At 39.1% G+C, this 25,228-nt stretch overlaps 1 protein-coding gene and 1 long non-coding RNA gene across 2 annotated transcripts in view; both read right to left on the bottom strand.

Moving 5' to 3' along the window:
- LOC107589554 (uncharacterized) overlaps positions 1-2,241 on the bottom strand; it is a 9,378-nt gene extending 7,137 nt beyond the window's left edge. Inside the window, exon 1 of the long non-coding RNA XR_001609686.1 lies at positions 1,745-2,241. This is a non-coding gene — a long non-coding RNA (uncharacterized lncRNA). The remainder of the gene's footprint in view (positions 1-1,744) is intronic.
- Positions 2,242-3,698: 1,457 nt separating this feature from the next.
- LOC107589579 (collagen alpha-1(XIII) chain-like) overlaps positions 3,699-25,228 on the bottom strand; it is a 107,607-nt gene continuing 86,077 nt past the window's right edge. Inside the window, exons 15-28 of the mRNA XM_016278066.1 lie at positions 23,565-23,657; positions 23,291-23,332; positions 23,090-23,107; positions 22,584-22,610; positions 22,103-22,147; positions 19,592-19,618; positions 10,290-10,325; positions 10,151-10,195; positions 9,008-9,142; positions 8,027-8,071; positions 6,730-6,780; positions 6,536-6,562; positions 6,335-6,421; positions 3,699-4,711 (exon numbers count right to left, since the gene is read on the bottom strand). Of these exons, the coding sequence (XP_016133552.1) occupies positions 4,463-4,711; positions 6,335-6,421; positions 6,536-6,562; positions 6,730-6,780; positions 8,027-8,071; positions 9,008-9,142; positions 10,151-10,195; positions 10,290-10,325; positions 19,592-19,618; positions 22,103-22,147; positions 22,584-22,610; positions 23,090-23,107; positions 23,291-23,332; positions 23,565-23,657 (927 nt within the window). The 3' untranslated portion in view covers positions 3,699-4,462. The remainder of the gene's footprint in view (positions 4,712-6,334; positions 6,422-6,535; positions 6,563-6,729; positions 6,781-8,026; positions 8,072-9,007; positions 9,143-10,150; positions 10,196-10,289; positions 10,326-19,591; positions 19,619-22,102; positions 22,148-22,583; positions 22,611-23,089; positions 23,108-23,290; positions 23,333-23,564; positions 23,658-25,228) is intronic.

The following is a 25,228-nucleotide window of genomic DNA, read 5'->3' as shown; positions in this document are numbered from 1 at the left end:
AAAAAAACATGCACAGACAAATCCAAATTAAACCCTGCGGCTCGTGACGACACATTGATGTCCTAAGACACGAAACGATCGGTTTGTGCCAGAAACCGAACAGTATTTCTATAATTTTTTTACCTCTGATTCACCGCAATGTCCAACTTCCTTGAGCGTGCACGCGCGAGGTGTGTACGCGCTCTGGTGTAGTTTACGTTAATAGGGTGTGTTGATATCCAGCCGAAGAGCAATCAACCATAACTTCCAGGCTCAGAAGTTGGGAATACATGGAAAGTCACCACTCCCGAATGAGTTCGCGCGAGAGAACGTAATCTTTTAGTTTTAAGTCAGTTTGAACAATCTGGATAAGCACAAGTAAGTACCATTTTGATTAGCCTTCGTACCTACAATGACTGTGCACTGTGTAAACAATGAGTGACGTATACACGCCCAAAAATAGTTGGACATAGTGGTGTATTAGAGGTAAAAAATGATATAAATACTGTTCGGTTTCTGGCAGAAGTTTCGTGTCTTAGGACATCAATGTGTCGTCACGAGCCGCAGGGTTTAATTTGGATTTGTCTGTGCATGTTTTTTTTACTCTCATAGATTTTGTTACCATTGCATTATAAGACTGATAGACTGCAACGGTTGGACTTAAAAATCATCATATTGTGTTCTACTGAAGAAACAAAGTGACCTACATCTTGGATGCCCTGGGGGTAAGCAGATAAACATCAAATTTTAATTTTTGGATGAACTATCCCTTTAACTGTCAAATACCGCTACAGCCTGAATGGATGCTCCAAGCAGCTTAATTGGATTTACAAAGCCATACATATTTGCGCCAGTGTGTCATCGACAGTTATTATAGTGTTAGGGGAGGGGCCATGATCGGTGGCTACAGTGCGTCATCAAGCCACCGTTTTAGCCCCACCCCAAAAAATCCTGAACACAGAATTAGTGAAAAAATGTTTAACGGTCTAGCTCCACTATTCAGTACTACAGAATTCACAGTCTTTGTAATGTGTTTCAGCAATACATTTGTAACATTTATAATGCATTTAGAAACAATTCTCAGAATTGACTTTACAGGGACTTTAATCAGGCTGTGCTGAAGCATTATGCAATTAGAAAGCATTATGGGTTAGGGAAGGCAGGAAGCATGCAGAATAAGGAAAGGGATAGACAGCAGCATACCACGGGACACGGGGCATCTAGCCCGTCCAGGCCTGGCAGCCCCGGTTCACCTTTCTCCCCTTTAAAGCCTCGGAAACCCTGTTCATGAAATCAATCATATAAACATCCTGTTGTCCAGCCACATTGGCCGCTCTGTTCCAGCATCTGATTGGTCCAGAGCACACTGGACCCAAGACTGACAGGAAGAGACTCACTGCATCCACAGGGCAGGAAACTCACAACTAGTCCAACTAGAATTAGTTACTGAACTAGTGGCTCCATCCTGCATTGTTCAGCAGAACCATATTCCTGTCAGTCTTAATCCTGAAAAGCAAAAATCCCTTTGAGAGTTCTGGTGCCTAGTCATTTTTAATTCAAATCCCAATCTATAATAGTTCTTATATAATTCATGAGGAACATATGAGCATAAAGTCTCTATATATGAATGTACGTCGCAATTCACTGACTTTGACCAGAACTCTTCTAGGCATCTGTTAGTGTTTATTCCACAAAGACAAAAGGGGACGTGGCTTTCGGGAAGTCTCCTTTTGCCTTAGTGCTGCACGTTGAACGAAAGACATACCAACGGACACGGGGCATCTAATCCCGGGGCTCCTTGGTCTCCCTTATCCCCTTTGGCCCCCCTGTTGCCTTTCTTGCCCCTCTCCCCCTGCAAACAACAGTGCATTCAAAAAAGTCAGACTTTAGTCCTCCTAGTTTACTATAGCAGTACTAGTAAGAAAAGCACCATCACTATGAATAACTAAGAAACTTTGGATGCTCTACAAGACATTCTAAAACTAGCTGTGTTTTTGAACGGAGCTATGATGAGTATTGGGATCATTTAAGGAGGGTACGTGGAGGGGTTAAGGAGAAGGAGATCAGCCAGTGTGGTTAGTGAGCAGACTTTCATTTACTTGATTAATTCAATGCACATTTATTTGTATAGCACTTTTCACAATACACAATTTATACATTACAATTATTATTCTTTGTGTTTTTTAGGCCACTGATATCAGTGGAATCTTGTCAAATGCATGTAAGTGACAATTTTATATATATTTGAATTTTTTCATAATTTTTTTTTTCCTCAATTACATATACGCTACGATTCAAACATTTTTGGTCAGTACGATTTTTTTGTTTGTTTTTTTTAGAAAGATGTCTTTTGTCTCTATTTGATTAAAAATACAGGAAAACAGAAATATTCTGTTTTAATAATAATTTTGTATTATTAAATGTAATTCATTCCTGTGACCCTAGAGAAATCATTCGAATATGACTATTTGCTCTTCTAGAAACAGTTGACAACACTTGTGCTGCTTTCTATTTTATGGAAACTGATTGCTCTGATGAATAGAAAGTTCAAAAGAACAGAATTTATAAATTAAACAGAATGAAACATTAATAAAAAATGGAATAAAATAGAAATATTTTGTAACATTATGAATGTTACAACATAAATGCTACTTTACTGTACTTTTTAATTTAACGTGTCAACTTGAAGTGCCTAAAAAGATCTACATCTACATTTTTAATGTAAATAGCGTATTGGGTGATCACTTCTGAATAGAATGAACACTATATTTTTATTGCATGATCTAGCCAGCAAATGTTGGCTCCAATAAATAGGCATTCTGTGATTTGATTCCATATAGAACTCAATTCAATGAAATATAATTGCAAAGGCTAATATACAAAAGCTGAAGAGACACTAATACAGTTTAATCAGCATCCCTATGCTTTTACTAATTAAGACCAGCTTTGCTTTTAGAGAGTTTCGTGATTTATCTTCAAGTCTGCACGCAAAGTTAGTGTTTTTCATTGGAAACTATTACATTTAAGCTTTATAAGTCTTCCAAAGTGGGATCTATCCAAGCTAGGATACAGAGTTCTAACATTCCGCACAGCCCTCATCATGACTGTTATTCTAACACTTAGCAGTGGAAGAAGAAAAAAATCAAAGTGGAATTACATTGTGAATCAACATGGAGCTCATTTTCTAATCCTGTTTGACAAATACTGATTCTTTAAGACTGTTTCTGAACTTTTGGCTCCTGGCTGGAGTGTTTTTCCTAAATACTCTCATCAGGATGTCAAAATGAGCTCCACACTGACATAATGCCTTTTCCCACATTGCTTGGTTATGTGCCTTTTCAAAATAGATCCAGATGAGGAGCTGCGGAACAATAAGAACTCTGTGCATTAGAACAATTGGGAGAAAATTAATGCAGCTTGGTAGGGAGGTCAGTGAAGGTTATGAACAAAAGTAGGAGGTGAGGAAGAGGAGGAGTATTAACCCAGGCTACAACATTAGGATACAGGAGGAGCAGGAGGAGGCCAGGGTGTGAGAAGGGGACAGAGAGGATGACCCGGCCCGACTCAGCAAAAAGAGCCACGGACACAGGCCACGGTGCAGGGGGAGGAAAAGGGGATAGGAAGACCTGTGGAAAAAAAGAGAGGAAGACAAGGAAAGGACAAGAGTAAAAACAGCACTGTGTCCAAGGGTCCTCCACAGCACCTTCCACTCCCTTTAAACAAAGAAAATGACATGCGTGAGCTTCAACAGAGGAGACGGCGGTGGGTAAAGAGTTTAGAGAACGGATAGAAACTAATCAGTGTTGAGCACCAATAGATCAACAAACTTTTCTGAGCCGAATAAGAGCAATTTAAACTCCTTATATGTTTAAAAAGAGCCATCTGAGGACCAGTCTGCAGAGGAATTCCACAAAACTCCAAAGTTTGTTGATCTAAGCAGAAATAAACAGACACGCAAGTAAATATAACAGCAAATCCATCTTCTATTTTCCTCCCATGACTTGGAGAGGATTCAACAGAAGGGCTGTTAGACATCTTGCTTTTTCGGGAGTCTTGCTTCTCAGCCATTTGTACAGTTGTATGCCATTAAATCATAGTTCATGCAGCCGCATCCCATCATGCTCTCTGCTGGTATGACATTACAAGATCAAAGCTTGTCGTGGAATGAAACAAAGCTCTGAAGTTTGGAGCAAATTAAGCCTTCGAAAGGTCAAGCATGTTTGAATATGTAAAGGTATAGAGGGCTGCGACAGCATGAAATGCAAAGGGAATATTCGCTTTTGAAGAGCACTAAGTGCATATTTAAACAAAAAACAAAGTGCATTAGAGAGAGAGAGAGAAATGTTTATAAGTGTTTGGCCATGCTTCCCTTCAGTCACTCGCGTGTTGTCAGGTTGAGAAATCAACCAAGCACGGTACCTCTGGAAACAGCAAGAGGCAACAGCCAAACAGGCTTAGGGACAAAGTCAAATCAAAGTCATACTCATGCCGATGCAACCTCAATAGAGATCAAAACAAGGCCTTGAACATTAGACAACACAGAAAAGACAAAAACGTAGAAGCAAGCAAGCAACAGTTCAAGCAGAGGCAGACAGACAGAAAGAGAGAAGCAGGCAGACACTGCGGAGGGGGAAACGAGAGAGGGATGGATGGAAATAAAGGGGTGGATGATGGGAACGGGTCTTGCGCCACTCACCACTGGACCAGGTCTGCCGTCTAAACCATGAGCCCCCTGGACAGTGTGTAAAGAGTTAGAGCGAGAGGAGAGATGGAGGTGGAGGACAGGGAGGGAGGGGAGAAGTGTGTGGGGAGGTGAGTGAAGCAGTGACTTGTGTGCCACATAAAAACAACACTAGTTTTGATGGAGGGGTGACATGTGAGAGATGAGCAGTAACTCCTTATAATGTGACTTCAGCTTTTTTATTGTCTTAGTGCAAGTGTGTCTGCTAGTGAACGAGACCTAAACTGGTCCATTCAATCGTTCATTTCAGCACTATAGATCGTGATAAAATATCAACAGGCATTTAAATTCCAGGAGAGATGCAAAAACTAAAAATAATACTTGTTTGGTTCCAAAACCTAGTGAGTTATATTGCCATCTGCTGTTTTCTAAGGCTGCATGCTAACTGAAACGCAACCTCGTAAGAGACTGAATTGGAACACTATTCATAGGAAGCGCAAATAGCACTCCTCATGAGAAGTGCACAGGAGATTTGATTTAGCATGTAATTAAGTTAAGTTTGATGATAGCATGTTGCTAAGCTAACAAAACATCCAGCATTTGTGTTAAAAGTGCACATACAATGCCTTAAAATTATATCTTGGTATAGGCAGCTCACTAGGTTATGGAACAGAGCACACTGTCAGGGTAACATTACCCATCCAAGCTGCATCTTCTTAAACAGTATTTTAATCTTGTTTTCAGTAAAAATCAAACATTTAATTTAGCTTGAAATTTACTTAAAATTACATAATGCACTGTTTTTCTTACCCCATTGTCAAATTGTTTTTGCTTTAAGCATATATCTAACACAATGTTGTGAGATTTATGCTTAAAATAAGAAAAAACACTAATTTAACTAGTTGTATCTCTTTTTTAAAATTAAAAACAAGACAAAAATACTGCTTAAGAAAACATTGATTTTTCAGTTTCTAAATCTCAGATTTTTTAAAATAGGAGTTACTGTGCCATTGATGATGTGACAAGAATAAGTTTATCAATGACTTTGACATCATAGATATACACCAGAAGTCAGCAAAAGACCCCTGAAATTCATAGTAACAAAACCTGTAGCATGCGATTTACAGAGCAGAGAGAAAAAAAGATTATAAACAACCACATACAGTATTTTGTAATAATAACATGAACTTTAGTCAGTTACAGTAATCTGAAACCATCAGGAATTTGTTGGTAATCTATTAAAATGTGTATAAAATAAAGTGACAGGGTCATTACATAACACTTGTATATATGATTGCCAAATGTGGACATCCACTGATTCATGCAATGTAACGACACTTAGCCATGAACCATGACAGTTACAAAGACACATGAAATAGCAGCACATTGATATTTGCATTAAGGGAGGCTAGAGCACAAACCTTACACAAAACATGCTTTTCCACTAACGCTGCACTCAGGAAAGACAAAAACATCTTGATTCACTTGACAAGATTGTATGAAAACGATCAGATTAATTATGCACTGGTATGTATGACAGGTGTGAAGTACTCAATTTATTTTTCATAATGAGTGATTTGATCAATCGACAGCTTTTTATCTTACTGACTGTAAATGCAATGCACATTTATCAAGTATCAAATACTGGATTATAAGAATCAGAAATGTACTTACAGGGAGTCCGAGATGGCCCCTGTCTCCTTTCTCTCCTTTCTGTCCAGGTGATCCCTTCTCTCCTCTCAGGCCTATTCCTGGTTCTCCCTGAAAAGAACATATGCGATTTAATGCCTTGTTTCGCATATGGCAGAAGACAAATAACAGTTAATTTTACATGAATAACTATGGACTAAAAGGGGCTTAGGTTGGAATACTTACCTTTGGTCCTGACAAACCTGGAGGTCCCTGATAAGCGAAAAATAATCAAATCAAAACTCAAACATTTTGAGTTGTTTAAAATGAGTTCCTCTTCATAAATGCACCATCAAAGGGAAAAAATGCAATGATGCTACTTAGGTGCACAGATATGCTTGTAATATGTCTGCTGTTATCATAAGCTTTTATGTCCTCACCATTGGCCCAACTGGCCCTGCAGGTCCTGGAGGTCCAGCGGGCCCATAGACCTGAGACAGAACAGATAGGGGAGTCACCATTAAAGGGCTTATATGATGCGATTTCAATTATTCCTTTCTCTTTGGAGTGTTACAAGCTCTTGGTGCATAAAGAAGATCTATAAAGTTGCAAAGAGTAAAATCTCAAATCCAAAGAGATATTCTTTATAAAAGTTAAGAGTCAACCACGCCTACCTAAAACAGCTTGTTTTAACACGCCCCCACATGTCTACGTCACGATGTGGGAAGATTTGCATAACGCTGCCGAAATGTTCACACAAAGAAAGAAGGCATAACTTTTATTCTTGCTGTTGCCGCTGCCACCATGTTGTGGAGATGCTGTGTGTTTCATTGTGAAAGCGAAACTACTTTGTTTGGCCTTCCAAAAGAGGACACGACTAGAAATCAGTGGTTAAGTTGTATTTACAACACTGTTCTAGAACAGTTTAACCCAAATATTCAGATGTGTGCAGCGCATTTTACAGAGGACAAGGACTGTTTCCTGGGAGAGTAGCCTACAATGCTTCTGTGCACAAAGGCTGTTTCTATAAAGTGGGGCAATTCCAACTTTGCAAGGACAGTCTGGCACTTCTGACTCACAGCCTGTAAGTACGTTTACATATTTAAAGAATTTGCCACTGACGATTCAAACGTGTGTTGTGAGCAGTGTAGAGTAGCGCTTGTTGTTTGTCGTTTCTCCGATCACAAATGCAGACATGGTTTTATGTTTACGCGGCGCGATGCAATGCAACGCATAGAAAGACAGTAGAAGTCATTATAATCAGTAATTATGTCCCCACTGGATGCAACAAATGCCTCGTTTATAATGGGTTTTATTGGTTTTGTCTTGTCGCTCCGGCCGGGACACATGGAAACACAGTATGGTAAGGGGCGTAACATTTCCGTCTCACGCTTGAGGTATTCAGTCAATCACAATGCACTGGATAGCTGGCCAATCAGCGTACACCTCGCTTTTCAGAACGATGAGCTTTGTAAAAATCGACAGGTTTCAGAAAGTTGGGGCATAGAAGAGCAACAATAATGTACATTATGTTGAAAATAATGTGTTTTTTTAACCTTAAACCGCATAAACACATTGCATTACACCAAATACACAAAATAATGTTCTTTTTAGCAATGTCATATGACCCCTTTAAGACATTTCCCAATTTGGGAAACACATAGGCTCTATTATTTATTGAAACCCCATAAAACCCTCTAAAATATACAATCAACAGCTAAAAAGTGTGGAACATACCAGCTCTGCTTTATCCCCTTTCTCCCCAGGTTCACCTTTTAGACCCTGAAGACATTATGAAAAAGCAAAAGAATAGGAATACTCAATTTTACCATTCATTCAACATAATTCAAACTGGGATGACGAAATACACTGCATCCCAAAGTCAAGCCATGTCATTTCAACAATGACAACAATCTGCGTACCATTGGGCCTGGTAATCCTATATGGCCAGGGGGCCCTGAAACCCCATTTTCTCCAGTAGGGCCATCTAAACCCTACAGAATGAGGAAATGGAAATTAAATTAGGCAGAAAAGTCAGTCAGGGCTGAACTGGGTTGATGAACATCACCTGACAGCCTCAACCAGGTCTACAACCAAGAGACCTTTGAACTCGTAGCATCCAACTTGTAGGATTAATGATTAGTAAAAAAGCATTTCAAGGCATAATGCTGCCCTCCAACCACAAACTCTTTCAAAATTCATCGAAGCACTCAGGATGATCCCACACACTCAAATAACAATGAATCATTTTCTGATTAAGGCTATATTTTGGTTAAGCCTTTAATCTGAAAAAAGATGTTTACATGTCCCACAGTTATTGAAATATCCCTATGTTCTTTTAACCAGACTATTAAAACAAGCAAATATAAATTTCCTTTGGAAATACTGGGCATGCTTTATTATTATTAATATTATTATTCCAGTACAAAACAATATTCCAAATAAAGATTACATGAATCCAAACTTTTCCTTACATGTATATGCCAACTATTTTATCAATTTCTTGAAACTGAAATATTGGCGTAATTTGATTAATTTTGGCAATTGTAAATATATTTACATGATGTTTACATATTTTGAATATTATGATATTTGGAATATCAGAATATTCTTTCATGCAGAGGTTAAAGGGCACAAGACCCTTGTGGTTATTTAACAATTAATGTATAGTCAGACAGACTATTTATGATGGGATTTAAGACTGGTACAGTCACTCACAGCTGATCCTGAGGGGCCCATGTCTCCCTTGTGTCCTTTTGCCCCAGGCAAGCCCATGACTCCTCCTTCTCCCTGTGGTCCCTCAGGTCCAGCAGGGCCGATGGGTCCCTGTTCTCCTGGCTTTCCTCTTGGACCCTAAGAAGTAAACAGGTGCAATCACTTTGCATACATGTATCCACCAAAAGATTTAAGATGCAGCTCTATATAACAAAGGTGTATAAAACAGTCTAGTGTGAGCATCTTGTTCCCATTTCCCTTTTGAAGCATTACAGTTAGCGTCTTTAATTCACAACAGCTGCGGTACTTAAACATAGGGAGCGAGAATAAAGGTGTGGTCACTGAAATACAACAAATATGGGCCACAGAATATGAGGTCGCCTAGGGCTTCTGTTTTACAGAAACACTAATTAAATCATACCAATTAACACATTAAAAATGTTAAAACATGTTCTTCTTCTATTGCTTGCAACACTGCAAGCCATGCAGATTTAATGCTCGTTTGCATGTGCATATGAAAATAAATGGAACACAAAGTGTGCAGCGTAATGATTTTATTGTTAAGCTTCAGTACAGACAAAGTAATATCTGAAAGGGAAATGAAACCAAGACATTATGACACCAAAAACAAAAAGCACTGAGTGCAGACAGTCAGGTCACCACTTCACAGAATTTTTTTAGACATGCATGTGTAATTAAAGTCAAATCAATGCAATTTACCAAAAATAGAATATATTCACACTAAATGTCAACCTTTATAAATAATAATAACAATGACAAAAGCACATTTACTAAAAACTTCAATTTACAGGAAAACAAAATATAGCAAACTCAAAATATGAATAAATACCATAATACTACATAAAATAACACTGTAAAGTTGGTGGAATAAGGTGCATGATTTGCATGGACCACTTTTATGGTGCTTTAGTTTGTCATTTTGAAGCTTGACAATATCATTTAATTTAAAAGAATTGGTAAAAAAAATCCGTGTTCCAAGTCATACATGTTTGGAACTGTAAATGGGTGAGTAAAATTCACTATCAATATTAAACATAACATCTAAAAACTGGGCTTGAGGGTTTAAGCTTATTATCAGAACAAGCACTAATGCAAGAAATAGCCACAGCACACATTTGGGTGTACCTTGTAGCCCCGTTTTCCAGGGATACCAGAAACACCTGCCTGACCCTTCATATCGACAGAAAAACCTCCATCACTTCAAGAATTTCATATGATCAGCAAAATGTATTAAAGATACAACCACACCAAACCAGGCCTTTACCTTTCGTCCAGGGGCGCCTGGGAAACCAGGCTCTCCCTGAAGGGTGCAAGACGTCAGCATTAGGAAAAACAAAAATAAAGAAAAGGAAACCAGTGAGAATAGACCTAAACACGTCCTCAAATGCTGACCTTTGAAAATCAACAAAGGAATCAGCATCCTATATTGTGGCTGAAAAAGTCCTTTGTAATTTCAACTGAAGATTATTCTCCGTAATTATTCAGACAAACAGTGTTTACGTCGATCGTAAACCCCCAAGGGTCTATCAGATGTCATAATTTCTATTGAAGCAATTAGACAGCATGCGCTGGTATCAATATTTAAATTGGCATGTCGAAGTTTTTGCTCTCCAGGCATGCAAATAGCTGATCACTAGCAGTGATCAGCTATTTGCAATTAATGAGCCGGCCCACAATTGGTTTGTTATTAATAGTAAAGAGCACAAGACAGCTATTTAATTCATGTCTGTTATCTCAGACTAATGAGCAGACATGAAGGCAATAATCTATAGACACAGCTGCGGCTGCATGCGGACACTCGACCGATTGAGGTTGAGGGTGGCTGGGGGGTCTGACTGCTAGTGGCACCATCCGTCTTTCTCCTGCCATCTCATTCCTCAAGTCTCAGATGCCACTTTACAGTGTCAGAGTGTGAGACGCTTATATGTGAGGTGCCTGTATAATGAGCTATCAATCACGCTCTGGTGTGAAAGCGGCTTTACATACAATCATAACAGATGAGATTGAACTCTCAAAGGAGCTGTTTAGCAGTGGAATGCTTCTGGAAGAGCATGCAGGGTTCTGGAAAAAAAGGATAGTTCTTTATAAAAGGGAATGGATAGAGGCTGCAGTAGAAGTGAACTACCTTCACTCCTTGTTTCCCAGGCATTCCAGGCATCCCTAGCTCACCCTGCAAAATCAGCATTAATTACTCATCTTTTCAATACATAAACGGTTACATTCATGAGCCAAAACCAAAGACCGCACTCATAACGCAAGCAAAACACCACTGAAAGCCTTTTACTTCAGCAGGTTGTTAGACATGATGACAACCGAGTATTTCCCAGCACATCTGCTCACCACTGGACTGTATGTTGAGCTTACAGTTTCGGTTCCCACTGACTTCAATTATATGGACCAAAAAAAATTAAATGACAACTTTCATTTTTGGGTGAATTATGCCTTTAACTATCTTAACCATCAGTGCTGGGACCTGTAACATGCATTAGTTAAACAGATTAATATACTTGTTAAGTAGTAAAGAATACAAGAATAGAATACAATTAAAATTGACACCAAAATATCAGTTATCACTTTTTCCAAATAAGTAATGCATATGCCTTTTCTACATATCTAACAATTTCTATGTACTTATATATTAATTATTTCTTTTTGTATTATTTAAATAACGTATACATAATTAGTATTTTTGATCTATTTCAAAGCTCCCCTTTCCCATGCTGGAAGAAATAGGGGTGTAACAGTTGTAATAGAGTATGTGTGAACACCCTCAAATTTATGTTTTAAAAATGTCAAAATGCTGTTTCAGTGGAATTCAGCATTTACAAATAAAATATACATTTCTAATGCATTTTTAATGTACGGTAATGACTGCACGCCAAGCATAGCAATTCCACTGGAGGAAAGAGTTTCATTTAGCTTCAGTGAGAAAAAGTAATGCGATACTAACTTAGCACATCACTTTTCATAAAAAGAAGCATTTTAACAATTAATTATAATTTTAGAAATCACCCAACACAACTATCCCAACAAGCATCCAGCTTTACTAGAAGACCATACTGGTTCACCACAAGACCAGCAGGAAACCACATCTAATCAGCATAAACCAGTTCGAAAGTTTGAGTTTAAGCTGCTCTCTTTAGTAGGGTTATCAAACACACACACACAAACCGGTAGATTGGCCAGCACACATTCATAACATTACATGGCAGTGCCACAAGAAAGCACTTGGACAACATGTCCAAAAAGCCTCTACAGAAAACAACGCATGCCATTTTAAAACTGGCAGCCAGACAGCAGGCAGCTGAGGGCAGAGGTCAAAGATGGCATGAAGACTCCAGTGAGTCTGAGCAGGGGGCAAGTGGCAGAGCCTAGTGTGGCATAACCCGCTTTGACAGGTGCAGCGGTCAGACCTTGGAGAGAGTTGCAGGTTATCAAGAGAGCCAGACCGCATATGTGTGTGGTTTGATTAATGATCCAAGGCACTCTAGTGGGCTTTTGGGCCTGAGACAAGACTGCTTGTCATACTCAGCTGCCTTCATAAACTCTGTCCAATCAGGCACCAGAACGGGCGGCAGGGTTTGGACAAGGCACAGAATCATTTGTGAGTTTATCCGTGTTCCCAGTAGATGAAAGAGCCCGACTCCATGTTACCATACCGTTAAGGGAATGGAACGACGCAATGATTGTTGATCACTTTAATCGTGAAAGAGAGACTTCTCGGACACATGCTGAAAGCAGGAAGTCTCTTTGATCTTCTTTATTTCCAATCAACTCACACCATTCCGTTAGGCCCCTCTGCCCATCGTCATGTCTCCTTCAACCCCTTCCGCTTCTATTTTAAAGCGAATAACGCTTGGTGGGGCAGAGGCTAGTGTGTGGACTGACACAGGCTGCAAGTGATTTATGATAGTGCTAATCTTCAGGCTTAAAATGATGAGGACGGAGCCTTTTGAGTTGAGGGGAACTCTGGGAAAGTGAGGAGAAGTGGCTGCGTTCTTTGCTGACAAACTTGATTCCTTCAGGACGGATCATAATAAGTAATGACTTACTTTGGCTCATATGAAATACGAGAGCATGGTATACATGCTTGGCCCGAGGTAAAAAGAGAAAACCGAAGAATGGAATTTCCAAACTAAAACGAATAAGTTCCATTTATATACAGTACATGCATCATATACTGCTCAAGTTCTTTAAGACACAAAGGGTCCTTGTGTGAAGAGAAAAACAACTATTAAAAATGTTGTCCTGAATCTTAAAATTAAAGAGAAAGTGAGTCAGTTTGAGGCACTAGCAGCAACAAGAGTAATAACAATCGGTTTGAATTTACATTCTGACAAAATGTTTGATTTATGCTTTAAAAAAGTCTTTAATCCAACATTTTGTGACGAACATTCACTAAGGCTGCATTTATTTGATCAAAAATACAGTAACAATAATATTGTGAAATATTACTGCAAATTAAAATAACTGCTTTCAATTTTAATGCATCTTAAAATGTAATTTATTCCTGTGATGGCAAAGCTGTATTTTCAGCATCATTACAGTCTTCAGTGTCACATGATCCTTCAGAAATCATTCTAATATGCTAATTTGCTGCTCAAGAAGCATTTCTTATTATCAGTGTTGGAAACCATTGTGTTTGCATGCAATGATACAATTTTTCAGGATTCATCGATTTATTTTTAATGGAACTTTTTGTAACAACTTAAATGTCTTTACTGTTACCGTTTATTAATTTCATTCATCCTTGCTAATAATAATAATAATAATAATAATAAAGTATTAATTTTACTGACCTAAAATTTCTGAACAGTAGTGTATTCTCTGACAACATGACTTAATGCTGTACTCCAATACTTTTACTTCAGATTAATGTATTTTAGGATGTGAAGAAAAATTCAGATAAAGGAAATGACTTTTTGCAGTCATTTATTCTGTTGCACCAGCTTCATGTAGCACATAAAACCCCCCTGTAAAATCACTGTAATGCATGACCTCTCCTGACTTATTGCTTCAATAGCCCTTGGGTTCTCTGTTTTATCAATCCTGGTTTGCAGGGAGTGTGTAACTGAGAAGATTTGAAAGCCAATGTCTTTGATCTCTGAGGTGCTGCACTTTAAATTCATGTCACGCCATCATCTCTCGTTCCTACTTGATATAAGAGTCTAATGGCAGAAGAATCACACGTGCTACATGAGTGAGTGTCTTTCACTGTGTTTGTGCACACTTCATTTTTACTGTAAATGTGTGTTACAGTTTTTCTTGTTGGAGAGAAAAGCAGACAGTCTTTAACAGCCTCACTTAATACAGATGAGGCTCACCATGCTTCTGGCTGCATATGTAAAAAGAGTTAATTTAGCGTTTGCTTATTTCCTTTTTATCTCATAAATTTTCACTGGCTTTCACTACACAAAACCCAATACTGACTAGTAATGACAGAGACAGATGTTTTTGAGGGAAGACAGCAGTTTGCCCAACAAATAGGTACTGTGTCGATACCATAGTAAAGTGATGACATCCATTGTGGGTATACAATACTAGTTAAATGCTTGGACAAAATGGACTTAAATGTTTAAAATGAGCTCTCTAGACAACAATTGTGCCTACATATGAATTTCTTTATGAAAATAACATTTCTTTACAAGTATTTTAATGCATGGATTGGAACAAATAGAGAAGCAAATCAACAAGTGTGCATCATACTGCAGATGTGAACTGTTTAAAATGTATCCCAGGATGCACCACGTTAAGTCAGTTGAGCAGAGCTGAAATGAAGGCAAAGACAAAGCTCAAACAAAGTCACTTTTGGTCACTATATAATCTTATTTCATAGTTTTGATGACTTTAATATTATTCTAAAATGTCCATGATAATAGTAATAAAACAGAAAAATAAGAAATGTTTCTTGAGCAGCAAATCAGCACATTAGAATGATTTCTGAAGCAGCATGTGACACTGAAGACTGGAGTAATGATGCTGAAAATTCAGCTTTGCATCACATGAATAAATTACATTTTAAAATATATTAAAATAGAAAGCATTTATTTTAAATTGTAATCATATTTCTCAATACTATTGTTACTGTTTTGACTTTTTTATCAAATAATTGCAACCTTGGTGAGCATAAGAGACTTTCAAAAACATAAAAAAAATATCTTATCCCAAACTTTTGAATAAAAGTGTATCATGTTATTTACATTCCAATATATTAAAATAAGCAACAGCCCGGTCCACAAACAAGCCATCCTTCATCCACAAACCCAAACAAAAAATGTTTCTGCATTCAATTAGAGGCAGTGATCAAGTGGTATATATAAATGTATAAAAAAATACTAAATATAGCACTGTTGCTGTCACGAATCCGGTCCATGAACTTCCATCTGCTAGCCATCAGAGGTCACCCTTTCCGATTTCATTGACTCTCGCACTACACACTGTTGCACATCACCCCGGACTACATATCCCATCATTCATTGCACTGATTGCACTCAGTACGGATTGCACACAGCTGTTAACATTGATTGCACCCAGCTGTTTCATATCACTCCCTCACAATTTAACACTCACTCTGATCCCTTCCCTCTGCCGAGTATTGTTTAACGCATATCCTTAGATAGCTACACTACAGAGCCCTCATTAGTTTACCTGCCTTAGCCTTAGCCTTAGCCTTAGCCTTAGCCTTAGCCTTAGCCTTAGCCTTAGCCTTAGCCTTAGCCTTAGCCTTAGCTGATCTTCATGAGTCAAGTCACAGTTGATCGTCATGAGTCAAGTTTAGTCCCAGTGGATCTTCCTGAGTCAAGTATAGTCACAGTTGTTCTTCCTGAGTTCAGTCAAGTCACAACTGATATTCATGAGTCTAGTCAAGTTACAACTGATCGTCATGACGCAAGTCAGGTCACAGTTGATCTTCCTCAGTCAAGTCTAGTCACCGCTGCTTTTTGGTGTGTTTGGGCTGCATACACCACCACAGAACTCCCAAAGGCGGCGCCCACTGTTAGGTCTCCAGAGGTGGCGGCTGAAGCTGCAGAATCTCCTGAGTTAGTGGTGCTCGCTGCTGTGTTCCCTGAAGCAATGGTGCCTGCTGCAGTTTCTCCAGAGGTGGTGGCTGAGGCTGCAAAACCTCCCAAGGCAGCGGCACTCGCTTCAGCTCCTAGGATGGTGGTGGCACCCAGAAATACACTTTCAGCCTGTCATGTCACGGTCGAAGGAACCATTGCTGAGCCTTGTACCTGTCCTATCAAGGAAAACACTAATGAACTTTCCCTGTTTCCAGATTGTACGGCTGTAGAACCTCCAGAGGTGGCGGCATCCGCTGCAGAACCTCCAGGGGTGTCAGTGGTACTCCCTGATGAACTCCCTGCCTGTTCTGTTCCAGCCAAGGAGGCCGTCTATGAACTCCGAGTCTCCGTGTTTTCCTTGTTTTGCCTTGCCTGTTTCTGCGGTATCTGATCTTTGCCTGTTTTCCTGGATTTTTCCCTCTTGTCTCGCCCCTGTTCCTTGCGTGGTGGTGGCGCCCAGCAACGCACTTTCTGTCGGTTCTGTTCCGGCCAAAGAGGCCGTCTATGAACTCCCTGCCTGTTCTGTTCCGGCCAAGGAGGCCGTCAATGAACTCTCTGCCTGTCCTGTTCTGGCCAAGGAGGCCGTCTATGAACTCTCTGCTTGTCCTGTTCCGGCAAAGGAGGCCTCCTATGAACTCTCTGTTCGTCCCTTATCACAGCTATAGAGGCCGTTTACGAACTCCCTTCTCATCCTGTCACAGCTATAGAGGCCGTTTGCACTGATTGCACCCAGCTGTTTCATATCACTCCCTCACTATTTAACACTCACTCTGATCCCTTCCCTCTGCCGAGTATTGTTTAGCGCATATCCTTAGATAGCTACACTACAGAGCCCTCATTAGTTTCCCTGCCTTAGCCTTAGCCTAGTTTTGCCTTGCCTTGTCTGTTTTCTCCGGTTTTGATCTTCGCCTGTTTTCCTGGAATTCTCCCTTTAGCCTTGCCCCTGTAACTCTGTCTGCCAATCGTCGACCCACGCTAGCCCTAGAATTATTCTTGTGTCTTGCCCACCATATTCCTGGTTGCCACTGTTTGACCCTGCCTGTCTTATGACCACGTCTCTGTCTTCTCCAAATAAAGCTTTTCATATGGATCCGCATGTCTCACATCTCGTCAGCCCCGTAACAGTTGCAGATGTGCTTATTTATCTGTCAACTCCCCAGATGGTATGTCTGCTGAGTCTGATGATGAAAAAAACTTTCATATATTTAAACACAGCACTCAAATGCAGAAACACAAAGCACTGTCATGACAACAGACCTAACAATCAAAGAGTATGGCAGCACATGTTTGGCAGGGACAACGGCAGGTAGCAAAAATAAGTGTGCTAAGTCCATCAAGCTGCGTGTAACAGGGGACTCTCAAACAAACAGTAGGATTAGAGGCCTGTAAACCAGACGCACAGGTGCTCAGATGAAGGAAGTAGGGGATGTCTTGAGCTTGCGGCCTGTTTTTCTCTTAGCGTGCAATCCCTCTGGTCTCTCAGCATGAATCCGGGACTGAGTCATATGTCTTTGTGCACATCCTGGTTTCAGTTGCAAAGCATTTGTCCTGCCCTCAGCCCTTGTGAGTCCTTACTTTGGTAATGTAAGCCGGTGTCTAGCAGTGGTGCCGAGTCAATGAGGGTGGATGAGTTATAGGAATGTACATTTAGGGCTGACTTAAAGGAACCTTTCACTCAAAAATTGCCCATCCATCCCTGGTTCACCCTACACAAATGCACAGATGAGGACATCTTCAGCAGAGCGACACACACACACACACACACCACAAATACACACAAACTGCTGAAGGCCAATGGGAGCACCTATGCAGACATGGGACATGTGATCCCAAACAAAGTCATGAGTTGAGAAAGAGTTTTCATCTGCCACACTCTGATGCCAGAAGCCAGAAACAATAAATCGATGAAGATGATGATCTAGAGTAATCCTCTGATCCTGTGCGCATCAGGACGTTTCACTATGGGGCTCTACAGGGTGGTCGGGGGGAGGCGGCAGGATGTGCAGAGGAAATGAAAATTCCATCAAAATCAGGCAAGTAAAGGAGTTAAGTGAGACACAGAGTTCACATAAGATGTCTGGCCCATGGACTCAAGCCTCTGCTTCCTCCCTCGTCTGAACACAGGGTTTATTAAACACCCCATGAAATTGTTTGGCAAGCACAGTTTTCTTTCCTGTGTAGTATTTTCTACTGAAACAGGTTTGGGCAGGACATACAACATATTTAAAAAAACAATAGCTAAATGTCCTTAGCTACAGTACATCACAGCCACAGCATGATATGCTATTTGCTAGTCAGAGGCAGTTGGTATAAGATAGTGTTAATTTAGTATTATTTAGTATTTGTGATTTTTATAGTATTTTATAATGATTCCACTTTTTATATTTTTTTTGTATATTAGTAATTTAAGTTGAATTATTGTTAGTAATTTAGTTACATGCTTTTGCCATTTTTCTATTTAGCTTTAAATGTAGTTTCATTTCAGTGTTAGCTTTAGTAATTTTAATACTTCAATTTATTTTTTATTTATTTTAGTTGCCATTTAAAAAATAGTGCAGGATGACTTGCTTTGTGCATTTTGAGTTCTGAAAGTTACAGTATGTTTTCATAATCCATTGGACACACTCTTGTATTTTAAAAGATCAAGGAAAATTGGCTTCCTCATGAGATGACCCTTTTAAGATATCACACCCTGTGTTTTCCCTGGCCAGTCCAAACAGATGAGTTCATTGAGGCTAACTATCACTGTTGGCTTTACAGGACAACACAGCATTAAGCAGCTAGACAGTCAGAATAGCTGTATCCTATAGGGACTATTTGTGCATCAGCAGGTGTAAACTTTACATGCATCCCACTCCTAATTACAGAGCAAAAGTCTCCCCAGTGAGAAACCGTGTAAGCACTCCAGCAGATGCATGTCTTTACTAGGAGCAATGCCTCAGACATGTTATACAGTCATACAAACATCTTCAGATGTTTAGATTTACTCTTTACAGAACACTGCTCATTCAAGATGCTTCAGCCAAATAATAGGTTAAATATCTGCTTGGAATCTAACAAGATTCTAATAAGATTTATGAATCTAATTAGATTTACTGTATGTTTGACTTTAATAAACCACCCAAATGACATAATAATCAAAACTGAATTCAATCTGAGATCTGCATACATAGAACAACAATAAATGTAAAGGTGAAGTGTGCAATTCATGCGTCACCACACGCAATTGCAAGTTGGTCTGCCATTGGCTGATCAAACAGTTAGCCCCGCCCCCAAACTCATGGTATTGGTTGGTATGTTGGGCTGGTTGAGAGTAAACAAACAGGTCAAAGTTTTGATGGCACTATAAGGACGGGACATTCACCCAACGTTTCTTACAGTTTAGTATTTTAACACAGACTAAAATTATTCATATTACTTTTAAACTTCCAACCATTATAAGAAATTGGCCATTTTTAAAACAATGAAGCAAAAACAGCAATAGCAAAAACCACGTGTTCCTTACCTTAATTCCTTCATCTCCTTTAATTCCCTAAAGAGAAACAGAACAAACAAAGTGATCAATATGCTATGAAATGCAAAAAACAGCTTCTAAAAAGTCAAAAGGTATAATGTGACCTGCTTTTCCTTGATCTAAAACAACTAATTTACATCTATCAAAGCAACAGGGCAAAATCAGCAGAGTTTCAGTTCACAACATCATATGTATCTAAACGGCCCATTCAGTCTCCCGTTAAGTGGAGGAATTATTTGAGCAAACTTTTCTGCTTAGCAGCACTGAGTAAATAGCTAAATATCCATGAAGGCGACAGACAGTAATTTTTCAGAAATAAAGTCTTGTGGGAGGAAGGCAAAGTCAGCCGTTGATTAATTGTGTTGGTAATGTGCCGAATAAAGTGTCTCCTCTGATTTTAACCTTTTAATTGTAAATCCATTGACTTGGCCCTTCGCCTCTCTCACAGATTAATGTAAATATGTCTCTTTTCCGAGTAGAAATGGTAGGCCAGACAGGAGACAATCTCAGTTCACAGGGGAGAACACCTTTTAGCCTGCCTCCATAAACCTCAGGTTTTGTGAGCATTCATGAGCGCAGCTGCCAATATCCAGAAGGTGGTGCAGTTGTGCAAAATAACTGCTTCTCTGTTTTAGTACAAAATATTTCACCTGAGCTAGTGTAGTGACATGATGGGCAACCAAGTATGGTATCCCATACTCGCAATTTGTGCTCTGCATTTAACCCATCCAAGTGCACACACACAGCAGTGAGTAGTTGAAACCACACACACACACACACCGTGAACACACACCCGGAGCAGTGGGCAACCATTTTTGCTGAGATGCCCAGAGAACAATTGGGGGTTCAAGGGTCAAGGGTCTCACCTCAGCCGTGGTATTAAGGGTGGAAGAGAGCGCTGGTCATTCCCTCCCCCCACCTACAATCCCTGCCGGTACTGAGACTCAAACCCTCTCTAACCATTAGGCCACGACTGCCCCCAAAGCTAAGATGAGATTGAATGTAAAAGTAACAAACACAGTGCAACTTCAGTCTATCGTACAGAGGAATTTTCCATAAGCTCACTGTATGACATGCTTACTATCAATCTAGCTTTAGCTATTGACTGGGTGCGTGTGTTGGACAACGTGGCTGATGGAAGAAAGCTCAAGTTTACAAAGGTAGATTTGGAAGAGATTGGATATGCAGGTTGTTCCAGAGTTCACATGTGTAAAAGTGTAACACAAATCCAAGATTGCAAACTATATAGGTTGTATCAAAGCAAAGCAAATTCAATTTCACATGGAAAAAAATGATATGTGGTTTTCGTGCCAACATGTATCCCTCACAAAGTATCAATCACTGCACTTGTAACTGCACATAGGCTAAGCTGTTTGACCCACTGTTCTATTCTGTGCTATTCTGGAAACAAGTGTGGAATGAGGTGGAAAGATTGTTGTGTGTGCAGGAAATAAAAAACGACTCAGTTCAAGTTTGCGATCAGTAAGTTATTTTTTTAAAGAAATGTATATGTTTATTCAGAAAGGGTACATTAAATTGATCAAAATGACAGTAAATAAATTTTTATGTTATTTCTTCTTTTTAAAATAAATGTTATTTTGAAATTGTTATTCTTCAGAGAATAGAAAATAAAAAAAGATATCATGGTTTCCACAAAAATATTGATAATAATAAAATTATTGAAATACTGAAAATTCATCATTGCATCAAAGGAATAAATTACATTTTAAAATATATTACAATAGAAGCAGTTGTTCTAAATTGTAATAATATTTAGAATAACATATTACTGTTTTTATTGCATTTTTGATCAAATAGATGCAGCCTTGGTGAGAATAAGATACTTATTTTATAAACATCATTAAAAAACACTTACTGCAGTGTATTTTGTGCTTTTCATAGCATTACACTAAGCCCCATTTACTATCTTAATTCAATCTTTCATTACCTCAGGGGTAATGCACTCAATGACTTTAGAGTTAAGCAGACTGCTCAAGGGGAAGACAGTAAAACCCTAGCAACCCTCAGCAACCCTCGGTACTTTGATCAATTCCTCTAGTGCTCCAATGGTAACAAGTTATTTGCATTACAAATGACATAACTGAGCGAATGACACATAATGACAGTTGTCATAAACATGCATAAAACCTCCTTCATATTCATGACATGTGTCATGTCATGATTATGAAGGTGCCATGCCAGTCTTATGCACACCCCTTCAAGTAAAGTGTTACCAAATAATGTTCTTTTTTAGCAACGTCATATGACCCCTTGAAATACATCTGTGTTGCCTACATCCTTCACAACTTCAAGACTTTGATTGACACAATAGTGCACTGGAGAAAGCTAGTAAGCTTTGAATCTGACTCAAAGGGGACTGTCAATCTGAGTTACCCTCTGTGGTGGGATTATGATATGAGTTGACCCAGAAGTAATGGGTGACCTGTGGAGCAGGTTAATTATTTAAGCTGCTTAACCCAGTCAAAGGTTACAGATTCCTACCTTGGGGCCTTCAGGTCCACTTGGACCAGCTTCACCATGATCACCCTGAGAGATAAGGACAAAATTGTTTAGAGAAAGATGGCCATGCAGGAAGAAAAATTTATGAATTGTGTTCTGTCTAATCCACCAATATGTTATCTGTGCTCTAGCATGACTTTATAGTGATGTGCCAAGTTTCTTTTTCTTCTTTGAAACTCTTCATCTAGCATTGCGATTGATGAACCTCACATTCAGGGCTCTGCCCTGGAGCTTAGTAGTTTTCAATCACTCTGTTGAATGATTCATTGATACATCACTCCTTCACAGTTCAGCTTAATTCCTGAAGGTTCCTCTGAGAGTAAGGATACATTTCTAACAGTTTTGTTTAAGCAATCAACCGCAGTGCCAAATTTCTAGTCCTAAAATGTGGGATTTGACGAATGGCTTTTCGCATAACACAAACAATAAAAGTCTACTCACGTACTTTGATAGACACACTCACCTTTTGTCCAGGTACACCGGGTTCACCCTATAAAAAAGCAAAAACCATCAAAGACCTCTATTTGCTCTTTTTATTTGTTTCATACAGTCGGAACTATTCAGTTGTAAAATGGGCAATAAGCAGAGCGGTATTCCTTTATTGGGAACTTTGTGTCCAAAGGAGAAAGCTTCTAGTTACAGCTGTTATATAGACTGGCAGACAATCTTTATAGAGAGCTGAAATGTGCTTCTATAAGGGACTAGTGTTTCTAAATGGAGTACAATTAAAATTCCCCAGTCTAAACTCAGTGGCAATTAACGCATCAGGGGAAATACATACTTATCCAACAGCAACACGGATAATCAATTATGGCGTATCCACCCCTTCTGTACTGGCAACGACAGAGCAGACCCACCCTGTAGGCTGCTGAACTGTGTGTGAACTTCATGTGAGCCTGTTTACGACTCGCCTGTGGAAAATACTATCATTGCAGTGCAGCTGGACAGCTGTGTGCTTTTCGAGCTTACCTTCAGCCCCGGTAGCATCTACGAATGAAAGAAAAATAAACAGACTTTCAGTTTTCAGTCAAATAATGTCAAGTATCTGAGTCAAACATACTTTCAGTTTGAAGCTTAAATTGTCATATGGAGCATTACAGACTTCCGAGTTTAAGTCAAGTATCTGTATTAGGAAGGTAAGGATGACAATGCATGTATTCAAACACTCACCCTTGGGTCTTTTCCAGGTTTTCCAGGTTCTCCGGGTTTACCCTATGCCAAAAATTATTAAATAGTTATAACACACACACACAAAACAAATAAACAAATAAACAAACAAATATGAGACAATGACTGGAAAAATTACACAGTGTAATGGTTATTATACCAAAACTATTTGACTGCATGAATCCCATAAAAGAACAATTTATTCCAGAGAGCTCTGAAATAAATTGAATTAGCAAATAGCATGAGTTTTACTCTCTGATTACTGATGCAGGCTTACCGGGGGCCCACTAGCACCAGTTAGGCCAGGATTCCCTGGAGGCCCTGGGGGGCCAGGAGGTCCCGGTGGTCCTTGCGCTCCGGGATCGCCCTGCTGAGAGACAGGAAGTTAGCGTCTGAGATAAAGACGTCATTTGTGAAAAAGGTACCGTTTATAACATCATAGGCAGGGTCCACTCCGATTGAAATCCAGTAATTCACAATGATGAAAATAAACAATTTGTTGATGGAATGTCTATTCAAAGAAAAATATTTAGAAAAATATTTTAAAAATTCACAATAATTCACTGATGAAACAGTGGATTTGAAGCTGAGCGGAACCCAAGCCTAGAGGTTGAGTTGAAAGTCAAGAGTCAGGATGAAATGATTGATGTGGTTATTGTAGTTTATAGAGTACCATGTTTGGAAAAAAAGAAAGTGAAATGATTTTTTATAATATTAATTTTAAAAAGTTTGGAAAAAATACAAATGTACACTTCAATGCTTTTAAGAAGCACCTTAGGGGCCCACTGACCATTAGCTAATGGGTTCAACTTTTCAAACGCTGTAAAATTGCTTGTGGCCTCACAGATCTTCTTCAGTAAGGTCTGCATTAGTGGTTCTCAACTGGTTTTGTTTGAAGACCCAATTTAGAATTATACATCAAATGGAGACCCAAAATTGTTTGTTGTACAAAATTGAATTTCATTTGTTTCGTTCTATTGGGAGCCAACAACAACAAAACACACTGTGGTCGGCACAAAACATGTTTATCCTCATTGTAAGTGAACTCAAATTCCATGTAGTCTAAGTCATGTTTTTTGAGGCGAGTTTGATTTGACATGCAGCCTTTGAAATAAACAACAAAATATATATGATTTTTCTCATTTTTAATAGTTAATAAGTCCATTTATTTTGCTATTTTAGAAAGTTGCATTTTATTATTTACATTAAGCATAGCTTTTCCCTGGTGTCCGCAATCCTGCTGACCCATTTATTGTTTTTGATCCACCAGTTGAAAACCACCACTCTACATGATCTACTCATGGCCTGTTTTAAAACTATCTCGGGCACTTCTCAGCAAGAGGAGACCTTCAGCACAGAAGAAGACAAAACAAAATCATCTACAGGAAAGTGTCCTATATTTACACAGCGAGAGGGATGTGAAAATAGGAAATAAGACTGGACTAAACAATATCCTGCTATTCCTGAGAAGAGACCATAAGGAGAACTGTTTATTTAAGATTCTGCTGTGTAATTATTTTTATAAAAAAGTCTGTTTTCAACATTAAAGAGGTCTAGTATGCACTCCGAGAACTCGGTGTAAGTTAGAATAACTGTCCTTCTATTAACAGCATTTATTTCAAGTCTCCTATTAAGACCTCCTACATGCTGGCAACCATGTACAAGATTGATTAACCACAAATAACGCAGATACCGTGACAAAGAGAGGCCTTTCTTTAATGCAGTCTGTGTTCAGTAGCACTCTGAAGCTCAGAGAAATCCGGAACACATCCATCAGACTCAGATCCATATTTTATCCATTTATTTCTTGACAGACCTTGTCTACATTTGATTTATGAGGCCAGATGTAGATCCATTAAATAGAGACATTCCATGATCTCCATCCAATGCACAGACCCGACCCAACCTGAAGACCCAGCCAATCAGCTGCAAAGTTCTTTC

This window comes from Sinocyclocheilus grahami, unplaced genomic scaffold (genome assembly GCF_001515645.1).
Source record: "Sinocyclocheilus grahami isolate Dianchi unplaced genomic scaffold, SAMN03320097.WGS_v1.1 scaffold117.1, whole genome shotgun sequence".
Classification (NCBI taxonomy): domain Eukaryota; kingdom Metazoa; phylum Chordata; class Actinopteri; order Cypriniformes; family Cyprinidae; genus Sinocyclocheilus; species Sinocyclocheilus grahami.
This window is presented reverse-complemented; position numbering and strand designations above follow the sequence as displayed.